Raw genomic sequence first — 15,400 nt, 5'->3', positions numbered from 1 at the left:
AAAGAAAAATACCCTGATATTTTCACAGACTGTAGCAACAAGATCCCATTATTATAAGTCACAGCACAAAACAAAAACTAAAGAGAAGGATGAAGGGGTTAAGGTTCAGTTAATAGACACCCTGTTTGATGTAATGGTGCAGAAAAAAACCTGAACAGGCAGAGGGCCAGACAGAAGTGTTTATTCCTGAAAGGCTAATGGACTTGCAACAGAAAGAAGAGACAATAAAAGATGTATATAGAGTCATAACGATGTACAGTATGGAAACAGACCTTTCGGTCCAATTCGTCCATGCCGACCAGATATCCCAAGCCAATCTAGTCCCACCTGCCAGCACCCAGCCCATATCCCTCCAAACCCTTCCTATTCATATACCCATCCAAATGCCTTTTAAATGTTGCAATTGTTCAGTTTCTTTCTCTTTCTCTTTCTCTGTCTCCTGCACTGAATATGTTGATGCGTACTCAGAAAAGGAAGCATAGAATATTCCTGAGGATTATTATCTGAAAGATAGAAGCCTAGGACAAAAATGGAGAGCACCGCAGATTAGTGCAGAGGAGAAATGGGCAGAAATACACCAGATTGTGTTGCCAGTTGTTTACACACATGAAGGATTACGGGTAGCACATGGACTACCTGTAGGAGGTCGCCTAGGTGTATGAAAGACTCAGGCTAAGGTACTAAAACATTTCTACTAGCCTGGAATGCATAAGGATGTGGTTAACTTTGGCTGTATGTTTCATATATGCCAAATGATAGGTAAGCCACAGGCAGTAATAAAACCAGCACCTTTATTGCCAATTCCCGCATTTGAAGAAACTTCCATGCTAGTTATAATTGATTGTGTAGGTCCCCTCCCAAGAAATAAAAGTAGGAACCAATACTTGCTAACCATAATGGATGTGTCTACCGGATTACTAGAAGCAATTCCATTACAGAGTATTAAGGCAGAGGAGTTAGTAGCTTTCTTCATGTTGAATGGGCTACTCAGGGAGATACAATCAGACCAAGGGTCTAATTTACTGCTAGGCTGTTTAAGGAAGTCATGGATAGTTTAAATATATAGCACTTTAAGTGCGTATCATCCTAAATCCCAGGGAGCTTGAGAAAGGTGGTATCAGACCCTGAAGATCATGTTGAAAGCGTACAGTCAGGATTGTCTGAATGATTGGGATACAAGTATCCCATTCGTATTATTTGCCATTAGAGATGCCTCAAATGAATCTATTCAGTTTACTCCCTTTGAGTTAATATTCGGACATGAAGTGAGAGGCCCTTTGAAATTAATTAAAGAAAAATTGACAGGACCAAAGTTGGAGATCTCACGCTTGGATTATGTATCGGAGAGATTAAACAGGTAGGTGAGTTAGCTAAACAGCACCTGAAGAAGGCACAGAATAGAATGAAGCAGGTGGCAGATAAAAACTCTGAGAGTCGGACATTTTTCCATGGAGATGACATATTAGTATTGTTACCAGTGATGGGAGATCCCTTCAAAGCCAGGTTTAGTGGTCCCTATCAAATTGAGAGAAAGTTGAATCAGGTGAACTATCTGGTAAAGATGCCAGACAAAAAAAACTGTACTGCGTATGTCATGCGAATATGTTGAAACCTTATTATAGGAGGGAGAATGAACTGGAGAAACAGGTGTTAGTTACTGCACCGTAGAGTGAGGAATCAAATCCAGATGTTGTGGAGTTTGATGCTCCGCAAAATATGTTAAACAATGAGGAAGTCCTTGAGGAATGGGATAGGTTAGTAAACTAGGCAAAAGTGAGGACTGCAGATGCTGGAAACCAGAGTTTAAATTAGAGTGGTGCTAGAAAAGCTCAGCAGGTCAGGCAGCATCCAGCATTAGTAAACTGTCTGTCTAAGGAGCAAAGAATGCAGTTGAAAGATTTTTTACAGCAATGTGAGGACGAATGCAGGAATAAGATGGGGAGGACTAATGCTATGGTGCATGAGGTAGATATAGGGAATGCTGTTCCGATAAAACACCATCCCTATAGGCTTAATTCTTTCAAAGTCAGACAGGTCCAGAAGGAAGTGAAGGCGATGCTCAACAAAGATATTGAACTGAGTCAGAGTGAGCGGAGTTCGCCAATTGTATTAGTTCCCAAACCTAACAGGATTCAATGATTTTGTGTAGATTATCAGAAGGTCAACACCATGACAAGATCAGACTCATACCCAATACTGAGACTGGAGGACAGTAAAGAGAAAGTTAAACAAGCCAGTTATACTACTGCATGGTTATTGGCAGGTACCTTTATCAGAGACAGTGAAAGAAATTTCTCCGTTTGTACACCAAATGGGCTATATCAATTCAAAGTGATGCCCTTTAGAATGGAGAATGCACCTGCCACATTCTAAAGACTCGTGAACAGAGTAGCAGCTGGGTTAACAAACTGTGCAGTGGATGATGTAGTAATTTTTAGTGAGTCCTGGAAAGATCACTTGGCACAGTTGGCAGAGCTCTTTGAACGATTAAGAGAAGCAAAGTTGGTAATAAACTTAAACAAAAATGAATTTGTGAAAATAGAGGTGACATTCTTGGGCCATAACATCGGTCATGGAAGGTTGATCCCAAGGAGCACAAAGATGAAGGCCATCGAGGAACTTCCATGACCGACCTTGAAGAAAGAAGTGCTTTGATTTTAGGGACTGAGCAGATTCTACAGGAAGTTTGTTCCAAACTTTAGCAGTGTAGTGGCACCATTAACAGATTTGCTGAAGAAGAACACAAACTTTTGGTGGACAGAACAATGCCAGGAGGCATTTTACAATTTAAAAGCAGCACACCAGTTTTAACTACACTGAACTTTTTGAAACCCTTCAAAGTCGTAATCAATGCTAGTGACATAGGAATTGGAGCTGTACTACTACAGGAAGATGATGAAATTGAACTGCCAGTTGGTTACTTTTCAAAGAAACTTCACATCCACCAGAGAAAATACTCTACGAACAAAAAAGAATTACTGAGTTTGGTACTGGTCTTACAACATTTTAATGTTTATGTCACAAACAATGTGTCGGAGATGGTTGTGTACACAGATCACAATGCTCTTACATTCTTGGAACACTTTGAAGACAAAAATATGAGACTATCTTGTTGGAGTCTTATGTTACAGACCTCTAATTTAAAATCGTACACGTTGTGGGTCGTAAGAATGTAATAACAGATGCAAACTTAACGGACAAAGTATAGATGAGATTGAATAAATACCAATATTATATATGTGTGTGTGCAGAAGTTAATATTAACTTAGATTAATGTCCTAAGTATGTCATGGTAATGTGATTAAGAAATAGAAAAAACATGAAGTCATATTTTCATTATTGGTTCATTTTTTTCTGAAGGGGGGAGGTGTGGAGTTGAAGGCGTGTACTGTACCTTTAAGAAAGAGTGAATTTTGAAAAGCTGGCAAGAAGTTGTCATGTGACTGACTTGAAGGTGTAACATTTGAGCTGTAACTCAGATAATGAATTGTTTTCAGAACCATTCAAATTTAATCAATCAGTTTAAATTATGCCCCAAGATACTAAAACCTAATCAAACTTGAATTTTATTGTTTTGACAACATCAAACCAATGAGATGATCTGATGTTTTGGGGTATAAAAAGCAGGCATTTTGAACGGTTAGCCGGAGACAAAAAGCATGTACTGCCATCGATGGGCTGCCTATAGACCCTCTCTCTAAAAGATACCTTTCAATATGAAACATCTTTGCAGCAGAAGACAGAAGATAACCCAGGGGAAATCTACAGACAGAGGAAGCTTGACACACGAAGATGACAACTCATTTTGAAAACTGATTTGCTGTAAATTTTATAGGGGCATTATTGGATCAGTATATTGTTACAGAGTGGAAAGTAGATAAATCGCTAAGACAAAGGAGGCTGATAGTTGTAGATAGTTGTTGTTTAATGCTCACTTTTGGAGTTAATGAATAAATTGTTTATTTTTTCTTTAAATGGTGGAATTTGGGTAGTTCTTTGTCACTCATACTCTAACATATCTGTTTGGTTTAAGTTAGCAGAGGGGTTTACTCCGTGTCGTAACAATACAGTCTTGCCACATCTGGCTATGTCTCTGGTGGACAATTAACCAGAGGAATCTGCACAACCAGAGTGAGGGAGGCTTCACTAGAGTTAGACTGAGACAGTGTAACTGGGAATTTGGGTCAACATGGACATTCAGGGCAGAGTGCATTAAATTAAAGGTGGTTTACTGAAAGAAATAAAGTCTCCAGAGTCAGTTATGAGAAGGAGAGGAAATAAGTTGTGAATTATAAGGCCTACCTGTATGATGGCATAATGTCAGGAGTGTAGAGAAAACAGCTAATTGGTGAATAGGTTTGATTAGTATTTCCAATCTTTAAAGTAAAGACTGGCAATTTAGCTTAAGTCAATAGATTTATTTTTCTTCTCTCTTTTTCTGAGAAACAGCTTTTTTGATTTTCATATTTAATCCATACTTATTCCAAAGATGACAAATAGTATACAGAGTGATGAAATTACAGGTCAGAAAGGACAAATGGAGTGTACATCCTGCATCAGATGTGAAGTCATTGGAGAATCCATGAGTCCTAGACAAGCATCTGCAAGAAGAGTCACTGACAGCATCAGCATGAGCTCCAGGTTTTGGAATTTTAGGAGTTGTTAGAGTGACTACTGTGTATCCGTGAGACAGAGGACGATGTGAATTGCATGTACAGGGAGCTGGTCACACCATAAACTAGAAGTGTACAGGCAAAAAGGGAATCAATGACTACCAGACTGTCTAAGAAAACCAGACCAATATTGCAGGAGTCTATTGTGCTTACTAATTTGTATTCCATTTTGGTGAGGGTGATGGTTCTTCAGGAAAGTGTAACCACAGCCAGATCATTGGCACCGCAAGCAACTCAGCTATAAAAAGGAGGAAGAAGAGTGGAAGAACAGTAGTTATAGAGGATTATGCCAGCGTATTGAATAGTTATAGGATTAGCCAGGCATTTCTGTAGCAGTAAATATGACTCCAGAATGGTGTATTACCTCCTTGGTGCGAGGGTCAAGGACATCACAGAGCGACTGCAGGATTCATCTGGGTTGGGGATCAGCCAGATTCATGGGTCTCCATGACATAGGTAAAGAGAGGGATGAGATCCTGAAGGCAGATTTCAGGGAGTTAAAAAAGAAATTGAAAAGCATGACCTCAAAAATTTTAGGATTACACCCAGTGCCATATGTTGATGAGCATAAGATTAGGAGGAGTGGTCATTTGAACATGTGGCTGGAGAATTGGCATAGGAGAGTGCATCATATTTCTGAGGAATTGGGATCTGTTTTGGAGTAGGTTGGACCCTTACAAGCTGGCCAGATTATGTCTTAACAGGACTGGGAGGGATATCTTCACAGGAAGATATGCCAGCGCTGATGGGGTGGGTTTAAACCAGTTTATCAGGGAAATGGAGCCTGAGGGGTACACCAAATTGGAAGGAAGTAAAGTTGGTGACAGAACGTTGAAAAGATGATAAATAGACTAGAAGACAGAAGAAACAAAGTTATGCATCCATTTTGTTCTGAAAGCAAAATGATGTCAAAAAGACAAAAAGCACTCTACTGGTGAAGACATAATTTGCAACAAGGTAGACGATCTAAAGGCAGAAATAGAGATACATGAGGATGATCTAATTTCCATTACAGAAACATGGTAACCAGGACTGGAAACTGAACATTGAAAGATATTCAACATTTAGGAAGGACAGATAAGAAGGAAAAGAAAGTGAAATCACGCTGATAATACAAGATGTGATCAATACATTAGTATGAGAGGATCTCAGAACGGAAGAACAATATGTAGAATTTGTTTGAGTTGAACTAAGAAACATTAAGGGGCAGCAGTTATGGGTTGGAATTATTTATTGGCCACCAAATAGTAGTGATAGCATGCAGAATGTAATTAATCAGGAGATGTGTAAAGCATATAGCATGGGCAGTAGAGTTATCATGGGTGACTTTAATCTGCATACAGACTGGGTAAACCAAGTGAGCACTAAAGCTGTGAAAAACAAGTTTCTGAAATGTGCTGAGGATGACTTTCTATTGCAGTATGTTGAAGAGCCAAATAGGTTACTCAGCATGCTATTTTAGAGCTAGTATTATGTGATGATAAAGAATAATTAACAATCTTGTTAAAAAAAAACTTTTTTTACATTAAGTTTAAAAGTGAGATATGTTCATTCTGAATGAGGGATGCTAAATTTGAACAAGGGAGATAATGAAGGCATGAGGCATGAATTGGCCAAAGGTTGATGGGAAAAATACATTAAAGAACTATTACATGACTGACAGCAACTACATATTCTTTCAAGGTGCAAAGCTCAAAAAAGATCAGTCGACCGTGAAAGAAGATCAAGATTACATAAGATTAAAATAAAAGGCATATAAATTTCCCAGAAAATCAATAATTCTGAAGATGATTAATTCTGAGTTTGTATAATATGGCAAAGGATGACCAAGAAACTGGTAAGGAAAGAGACTAGAATATCAATGCAAACTATCAAAAACAAAACCGGATTGTAAAAGTTTCTATAGGTAGGTAAAAAAGAAATGTTTAACTAAAATGAATGCAAATTCATTGCATGCAGAATCAGGTGAATCCATAATGGGAAACAGGGAAAAAGCAGGGAAGCTAAATGATTACTTTGCGTCATTTGTTTCACCGATCAAGATACCAGATATCTCCCAGATTTGGAGATCTGAGTAGTTAGGGAAAATGGGGAGTTGAAGGAAATTAGCATCAGGAAGAACACTATACTGGAGAAACTAATGGGGCTGAAAGGATACTAGATTACGTCAGGGAACAGTTGATTGTCCCTGGCAACACTGCAGGAAGTATACTTGGCTGTAGCTTCTATCAGACCACATGGATGGTTGAAGCTGTAGTTTGAGGCACTGAGGTGTCTACAAAAACCAAAGGGTGTGAAAGATAGTAGCTTCAGGGAGGTGGTCACACTGCAAAAACAGTCATATAGATGAGAGACTATCAGGAGAAGTAAGCAGGTAGTGCAGGAGTACCTTGTGGCTAACCCCTCTCAAATAAATATATCATTTTGGATACTGGGAGATGGCCACTCATAGGCAAATAGCACTGACAGCAGGTCTTTAGCACCATAACTGGCTCTGCTGTTTACAGAGTTATGTTAAGGTCCAAGTGATTGATTGTGATAGGGGACTCTTTAATCAGGGACCCAAACCAACTGTGAACGAGACTTCAGGCCTACCTGGTGCCAGATTCAAGGATATCTTGGAGCAGTTGGGGTAAATTCTCAAAGGGGAGTGTGAATAGCCAGAAGTTGCTGACACATTGGTACAGATGACATAGATAGAGAAAGAATTGAGGTTTTGCAAACCAAATACAGGAAATTAGGCAGGAAGTTAAAAAGCTGGACCTTCAGGGTCTGGATTACTCCTGGTGCCTCATGCTAGTGAGAGTAGGAATAGGGGGATAGTTCAGATTAATATGTGGCTGAGGGTTTGGTGCAGGGGTTTCACATTTTTGGATCATTGGGATCTTTTGTGGGGCAGAAGAGACCTATAGAAGAGGGACAGGGTGCACCTGAACTGGAGGGGGACCGATATCCTAGTGAGGAGATTTGTTAGTCTTACTCGGGACTTTGGGGAAAGGTGGGCAACTGTAAGCAGTTGGGAGACAAGAGAAGATTGAGGCTGGAACAGTAGTTAAAGGGAGCAAGTGAAATTGGCAAGGAAGGCAAGAACACAACAGAGAATGAGGTAAGATTGATGAATTAAACTGCATTTATTTTAATGCAAGATGCCTGATAGATGAGGCAGGTGAACTTATGGTATGGATGGGAACATGAGACTGGAATATCATAGCTATTACAGAAACATGTCTGAGAGAGGGACAAAACTGGCAGCTTAATGTTCCAGGGTATAGATGCTATAAAAAGGATAGAAAGGGAGTCAAGAGGTGGGAGAATGGCGTTTTTGAATAGCGACAACATTACAGCTGCAGTTAGAGAGGATATTCCTGGAGGATTGTCCAATGAAGCTATATGGGTAGAACTGAGAAATGAAAAAATGATGGTCACCTTAATGGGATTGTGCTGTAGGCTCCCAATACTCAGTGCAAAATTGAGGTGCAAATATGTGGAAGATCTAAGATATCTGTAAGAATAATAGGGTAGTAATGTTCAGGAATTTTATCTTTCCAAACATAGACTGGGACTGTCATAGTGTTAGGGGCTTGGATGGAGAGGAATTTGTTAAGAGTGTTCAAGAAATTTTCTTATTCAATATGTGGATGTTGCTACTACAGAAGAAGGAAAACTCGACCTTCTCTTGGGAAACCAGGCAGGGGAGGTGACTGAGATATTAGTAGGGGAATACTTGGGGACCAGTGATCATAAAGCGCAGCAGGTCAGGCAGCATCCAAGAAGCAGGAGAATCGACGTTTCGGGCATGAGCCCTTCTTCAGGAATAAGGAGAGTGTGCCAAGCAGGCTAAGATAAAAGGTAGGGAGGAGGGACTTGGGGGAGGGGCGTTGGAAATGTGATAGGTGGAAGGAGGTTAAGGTGAAGGCGATAGGCCGGAATGGGGGTGGGGGTGGAGAGGTCAGGAAGAAGATTGCAGGTTAGGAAGGTAGTGCTGAGTTCAAGGGTTGGGACTGAGACAAGGTGTGGGGAGGGGAAAATGAGGAAACTGAAGAAACCCAAAGTTCTTAGCAAGACATTGCCAGCATTTAGGGTCTGTGTCACTCAGTCAGATGTGACTTCACTCCTAAGCTTGAGTGAGGGTTTAAGAGTCATGAGAATTCTGTAGAAAGCAACCACACATATATAAGAAGTATTTACAGCGATCATAAACTAACTGCAATTTGCAACACATACAGGTTATGGATGCTCTTGGCTATTCCCAGGGATCATTCTGTCCACATGTACAATCAATTGTGTCACTGGAATGTGATGATGCCAGTGAAACCTTCAAACCTGGCTATCTGGCTCTCAAGGTTTGTGCTGAATATCCCAAATGCATTTAACCTTGGATATGGAATATGAAGGGAATTAGAGACTTCTCTAATGCATTTGAGAGTTTGACTGTGAGATGCCACAAATATCCATCATAGAGCCGTGAAAAGCTCTGGCAGTGTAGAAATTCAAGACCACAGTGATCTTTGTAGCTACAGGCATTGAATTCTAATCCAATCCATGAGGGCCGAGGTCTTCCTGGAGTGATGTAAGCTTGTGAAATCTTCAGTCACCTATGATAGAGGTAGCAGGTAGATATAGTACATTTAGTTATGAGCAAGTGGTTGATATGACCCTGGTCCTGGTCGCGAGCATCCTAAGCTGCCATTTGTTGGGGCTTCATATTGGAGTTCAAGGCATTGCTCGACATGGCCCTGTGTTGCTGGTTCCTCTGCAGCTGCAACGGCTGCAAAAGAATTACATGCACTTGACCCATCTCCTCTATCTGAGGAGAATTATGAGCAAAACTCAAATGGAGATCTGGTCAGTGTGGACTTTGAACCCCAAAATGTCCTGAATACTTTGGGCCACTCAGAGCGCAATACTTACGATTAACCATTCACTCCATCTGTGATCAAATCCACCTCAAAGTTCACGAAACAGAATTTGTTCTTATGAATGCATCCATGTCTGTGAACACTTGTACTATGGCCCTTAAATTGGAAGCCAAAATTCATCATCCTCCCTCAATCACCTTTGACATTCTTTACATTACTTGAGCTCCATTCAATGAGCCTTACTCTGCTGTCAGTAATCTTTGACCATGGCCCATTACCTCAGATCAGCTGTTGCTAAGCATAAACCCACCCTCTCTCTTCTGTCAAACCCCCCTCTTGCTGGTACACAGTAAGAGGTCCCTACTACTTCACTTCTACTATCCATTATCCTCAACCTACCCTCTGTCATTCTCAACTCTCAGGACTTCACCTTCTCTATAGAACTACTGATTTCCCGATAATGTTTGACCCACTGTCTTTCTCTAGTGATCTTTTTTACCTCTTGCATCAGATTAGGTAAGTCAGGTACTGGATTAAAGAGTTTGACGATGTTAGGATACTCATGAATTTGGAAGTAAGAAATGAGCCTTTCCCCAATGACTCAGTTGCAAAATCCCTGCCAATTGTGGAACTGAACCTTACAGACCTGGAATGTCCCAAATTCTTCTAGTCTGTGTTGAATTAGGATGACAAATGGGATGCTTCAATTGTCCTGGATTCAGGAGAGGGGAAATCTGTTAAAGTATCCATTTATTTTCATTATCCTGAGACACCTGCTGGTAAACCTCATGTATGGAAGTCAAGAATAGGATTAATATCTTACCTGCAGTGGTTCATTGAAAGTTCCAGTAACCCTGATCCATGCTCCAAAGGAATTTTATTCTCAAAATCTTTCAGGTGGAATACAGAGAGGCTATTATTAACATACCCAGTTAGACAGCTGCAAAGGAAATATAGGCAGGTCAGTGTGTAACAGCAATTTGCATTTTGATAGTATCTCAAATATTTGAATATATGCCAAGATACTTTGGAGTGTTAGATGCAAGTGTTAAATATAGCCAACAGTAAGAATAATGTTGAAGTGAGCTTTAAAGAAAATTAATGCCTGTGTAAGGATTAAAGCTATCAGGATCTTCATGTCTACAGAAATGTTATATTGATTACTTTAGATAACAGTTCTGTACAAAATACATTAGGAAAAATAAAAATTAACCATCATCAACATCCTGCTATCAGTGGTTGTTACTTTGTAATGCTCTTTGGGATTTAATTTCTAAAGACTGTGATTCAATCTCTTTTTTCAGTACAAACAATGAAGAGGACACTGAGGCATTTATATTCTCCACTATGACCTTGACAGAAGGTGTAACTACACCTATCCCTTGCCTGTAGTTTCTAGTTTGAATCCTTGGTGCCTCTTGAGTTCTTCCCAAAGTTTTATACACCAAACCTGTTGTGGGTCCCTTTATTTTATATCTTTCGATAACTGTAGCAAACCTGATCTGATCAGCTTCTGAACATTTCACTTCCCCTTTTTCTTCTTCCATCATAGGACTCTGACATACACAAAATCTTAAGGTATCATATGCACAAAGCTTCTGCACACTCAGCTTTTGTGTCAGATTATGAGGGACTGGGTGCAGTGCATTAAAAGGTTCAGTTACCTCCTTTGCTCTTGTAAGGTGAGTAAAAGTTAGACCTTCATGACAGGTCTCGAGGCAGTCTTTCTTCAGAAATATGGGAACATGAGAGCAGGAATAAGCCATCCAGTCAATTGAGTGTGTTATACCATTCAAAACGATCATCCACTTCAATGCCTTTTCCCACATTGTCCCCATAACCCTTTACATCACTGATAGATTTCTAAATGGCAGCCTCTTAGACGTTAAATCAGAGGTGCCTGAGGGCATATGTTGCTCTTGAATATGACAGCAATGTGTGACTTACTGATCTCTCAGCAAGGTTCACTATTATGTTGCTACTACCTTTGGAACCAGGAATTATACACAAGGTAGCCAAATGGTTAATATGAACAGGAACACTTTATTAATGATGCTCACATCTCCACAGCTGGTTCTTGAGTGGACCAAAGCTCTGCCAATCCAGGTCACCTGATCAGCTCCACCCCCAACTATATATATAAAAAACACACTGCGTTGAAGTGGACCTGCCAGAACTGATACATGAAACTTCTTACATCGATGAGCTATTGGAATTGGCCATAAAGCCATGTAGTGTTTTTTTTTCTCTTTTGCCACAGTTTGAGAAACTGGTACATAATACCAGTGAAAGTGAGGAATGGTTACTATCACACACATCATCTCTGACATGGAATCATCATCCACACGAGCATGTTCATTGCATTGAGGCAAAGAGGTACTCAGAACCAGTGAAAGCTCAACCCAACCCAACCTGCTGGAAAAATATGAGCTCCTGGCATCACCTGAGACTGAAGGGAGCTGCACGTAATAAAAATTTCCAGTTTTGTTTTTGGTATTATTTTGGACATTAAAGGTGAGTATCCCTGGTGAAGAAGAAACTGCAATTTGTAGAATTAAGAGAGTGCCTTTACTCCTATCTATCCAAGTGCATTCTAAAAATTGTGCTGCATTAAAACATTTCAGCATTGCTTAGTGATTCTGCAATGAAGTGCTTCTAATGCAAGAATATCACTCTTTCGATCCCAAATGTGTGCAGTACTTTAGTTGTGGTCTCACCAGTGTCCTGTACACAGCTCAGAACAAACAACACATCTTACAAGTGCATCTTTTACTAGATTATCTTGCAAGCCTACAGATAGACTAGCATTCAGTAAGAAGGAGGTGATAGTGGCAGCTGTGATCTCAGATCTCAGAGGACAGAGCAGCCTTGCTCAGCTGAGCTCAATTGAGTTGTAGGACTCGCATGAAAAGAGGATTTACTTGCTTTTGCCCAAAACGTCAATTTAACTGCTCCTCGGAGGCTGCCTGAACTGCTGTGCTCTTCCAGCACCATTAATCCAGAATCTGGTTTCCAGCATCTGCAGTCATTGTGTTTACCTAGTAACTGATGTGTACCCACATGACATATTGCCCTGAGGCAATGCAGGTTGAGAATGGAGGATTCCATTCAACTTGTACACACTAACATAACTAAGGGCTTTGAGAAGAGTATTCCTTCATCGAGAGTATTGCTAAACAGGACACAGACATATGCAGCAGTGCTCAGAATACATGCAGGAACTAGACATTGATGTTTAAAGAAGGCAGGCTATATTATGTAGCCTTAGTGAGCGGCACTGATGGTAAGAAATATTTGGAGCAGAATCCAGTTGTGCTCCAACTTTGACTCCCCAACGGCCATCCAGAGCACCAACCAAACACCGAGATAGCCAGATAAAAAATGAATGAGGTGCCACACTAAAAAGGCATTATTAGTCGGCTGGGCTTGTCTAAGGGACTGTGAAGTAGGGTCTAATAATAAAGATGTTTACTTGGCACCTTCATTTTTAAGAATGACTGCTACCTATTTCTCATCTGCAAGCAGAAATAAGTAAGTAAGTGGCTTACAAGGCCACAAAAGAAGCATAACATAGAAGCATCACATAGGGCCGAAGAGAGTAGGTCACTGGTAATTGTTTCACCTCCAACCGTGCACGTATTCTAACTTTACACTCAATGTAAATACTGACAACTCCAGCAGTATAAGCTCTCAATTTTAAGTGGCAGCTTCATTATTTTTGGAATACTTTGGAGATTTGAAATCTAAGGGAGTAAATCCTGATAAAATAGAGCCCAAAAGTGAACTGATATCTAATTATGTTACTTTTCCAGACAACTTTTGAATCAATTACATTTCTTTGGATCCAACTGAAGAGATTGAGGAGGAAGCCCTGGTGTTTGGATGTGGCAGTGTGTCCATATATTTTGATCAAGCATGCATACTGGAGTGGATATTCCAGTTTTGCAGCAAATTATTAACACAACATAGGAGACACCAGTTACAATGTTTAGTCTGGAGTTGACCAAAAAAGGAAAAGAAACATGGGATGGAAAGCTCCCAAAAGAAAGAAACAAGAAAAAGAAAAATAAAGTTATTAAGGGAAATAAGGATCATTGCACAGGGACAGTGAAACCTTAGGACATTTATGCATCCTTCATTGGCAGTAAGATTGAATCTGCTCTAAGTTGCATCTTCAATGGAAGTGCTTTCAATGCAGCTCAAAGTAAATTCAAGCCCATGCCTTCCAATTATGTCTGGAAGCTTTATTTCTGCGATGCTAGAAGGGTGATGACTTCTTGCATTGTATGAGCAAATATGGAACACAATACTTATAATTTGTACATATCTAATACCACCTGTGTGCTAATAGCTAAGCACATAAGTAAACAGTGCTCCCTTTTATGTACGCACTGAGTGTCTTGTGGGGGCCATGACTGTCCCCCTGTTGTTTTGCCACTTTCATGCACCTAGTCTGTCTGTGATCCAACATGCAGCTAAGCACTTCACCAAAATCTCAACATGATCCTCTGATTGGGAATTAGGCAGTTTCTCAGTGCTGATTCTACCCTTCCCTTATGAAACTTGCCAATGCTAGGAAGAAAAACAGGAAAGTGTTACACTTAGCTGTACCAACACTACCATCATCTACCACCTCTTCCACACATCTAGTGGGGCATAAAGTCAAATGTCTCAGCGTATCAATGATTTGACTAAAGGCTTGTTTTTCAAGGATTTGACTGTTCAATAAATAATAATTCTTGCTTATTTCAGGAACATGGTCTGCACCCTTTATTAATCTGGTTCTAAAAAGCTGGGTAAAATGGGGATTTTGCGAATACCAAGATATAAGCAGAGGTGAGCAGAACAGAAAATAAGCAGATTTTCTCTAGACAGAGTAAGAAATTAGACTAGGGCGAAGTGTCAGACCAGGAATGGGTGATAGAAATAAGGAGGCAGCCTAGACATCTGCGAGTAATGAGAAATCTTTGATGATAAGAACAATAATTGATGAATGTACCATAGGAACTAATTAATTTATGCTGGGGCATTCATTTAACATGTGCTTTTAAGGTGATAAAATTAGGGTTGAGTAAATGTTTGTACATGTGACTTAATGCATGTAATAGGAATGAACACTTGCGGTTTTTAAGAGTACTATCTTAGAATGCTCAAGGTTGGATTCTCGTGTATATAGGTAAATAAACAATCATAATCTCCTGGTTGTTTGTCAAATTGAACCACAACACTAACAAGATTTTACTGTATATTTTGTACCGTTTTAATCCACATAATGTACTCACTCACTGTTGCTTTTTTTTTGATAGGCACAATAACCATAACCGTACTTGTACACTTGTCGAGGGATGAAATCTGATGTGATGGAAATTACCAAGCCATTTCCAATAATAGCAAGAACACCGATTACTTCCAGAATGTCCAACCATATACCTGGAACACAGACACAGAGATATCTGTCATCCATAATTTTCTAATTGCCATAATATGAAAATTCAAAATGTTTGAGTAACTTTTTCTAGGTTTGCTTCCTTAATTTGTCCTGTCTCCTTCATTTAAGTTATTGTTCCATTGATTTCATATGCCTGCAGTAACTTGTCCAAGTGATCATGTGTGTTGGTGCTGGAACCCCAAAGGAATAATGTGATCAAACATGTTCCCAGCATGCACTCATACTCATTGAGAGGGCATTTTGATATTTTGAGAATTCCAGCCTCCAGCTCCATGCTTTTCCGTCCAAATCCACACATCATTCAATTCCAGATATGTACTTATGACTGGTGAGGTCTATGTTGGAAGCATAGTTTCAAAAAGATCATTTAAAGTGTTGACAAGTTACTTGACTATTAAGTTAAAGAAAATCTACCTGTC

General features: G+C 39.8%; 1 protein-coding gene across 1 annotated transcript in view; it reads right to left on the bottom strand.

Moving 5' to 3' along the window:
* The window catches only part of LOC140493883 (anoctamin-9-like), a 199,356-nt gene that overhangs the window by 12,616 nt on the left and 171,340 nt on the right, over window positions 1–15,400 (bottom strand). Inside the window, exons 19-20 of the mRNA XM_072592877.1 lie at window positions 14,815–14,962; window positions 10,356–10,472 (exon numbers count right to left, since the gene is read on the bottom strand). Of these exons, the coding sequence (XP_072448978.1) occupies window positions 10,356–10,472; window positions 14,815–14,962 (265 nt within the window). The remainder of the gene's footprint in view (window positions 1–10,355; window positions 10,473–14,814; window positions 14,963–15,400) is intronic.

Source organism: Chiloscyllium punctatum, chromosome 22, assembly GCF_047496795.1.
Source record: "Chiloscyllium punctatum isolate Juve2018m chromosome 22, sChiPun1.3, whole genome shotgun sequence".
Taxonomy (NCBI): domain Eukaryota; kingdom Metazoa; phylum Chordata; class Chondrichthyes; order Orectolobiformes; family Hemiscylliidae; genus Chiloscyllium; species Chiloscyllium punctatum.
The sequence above is the reverse complement of the archived record's forward strand: the minus strand, read 5'-3'. Positions and strand labels throughout refer to the sequence as shown.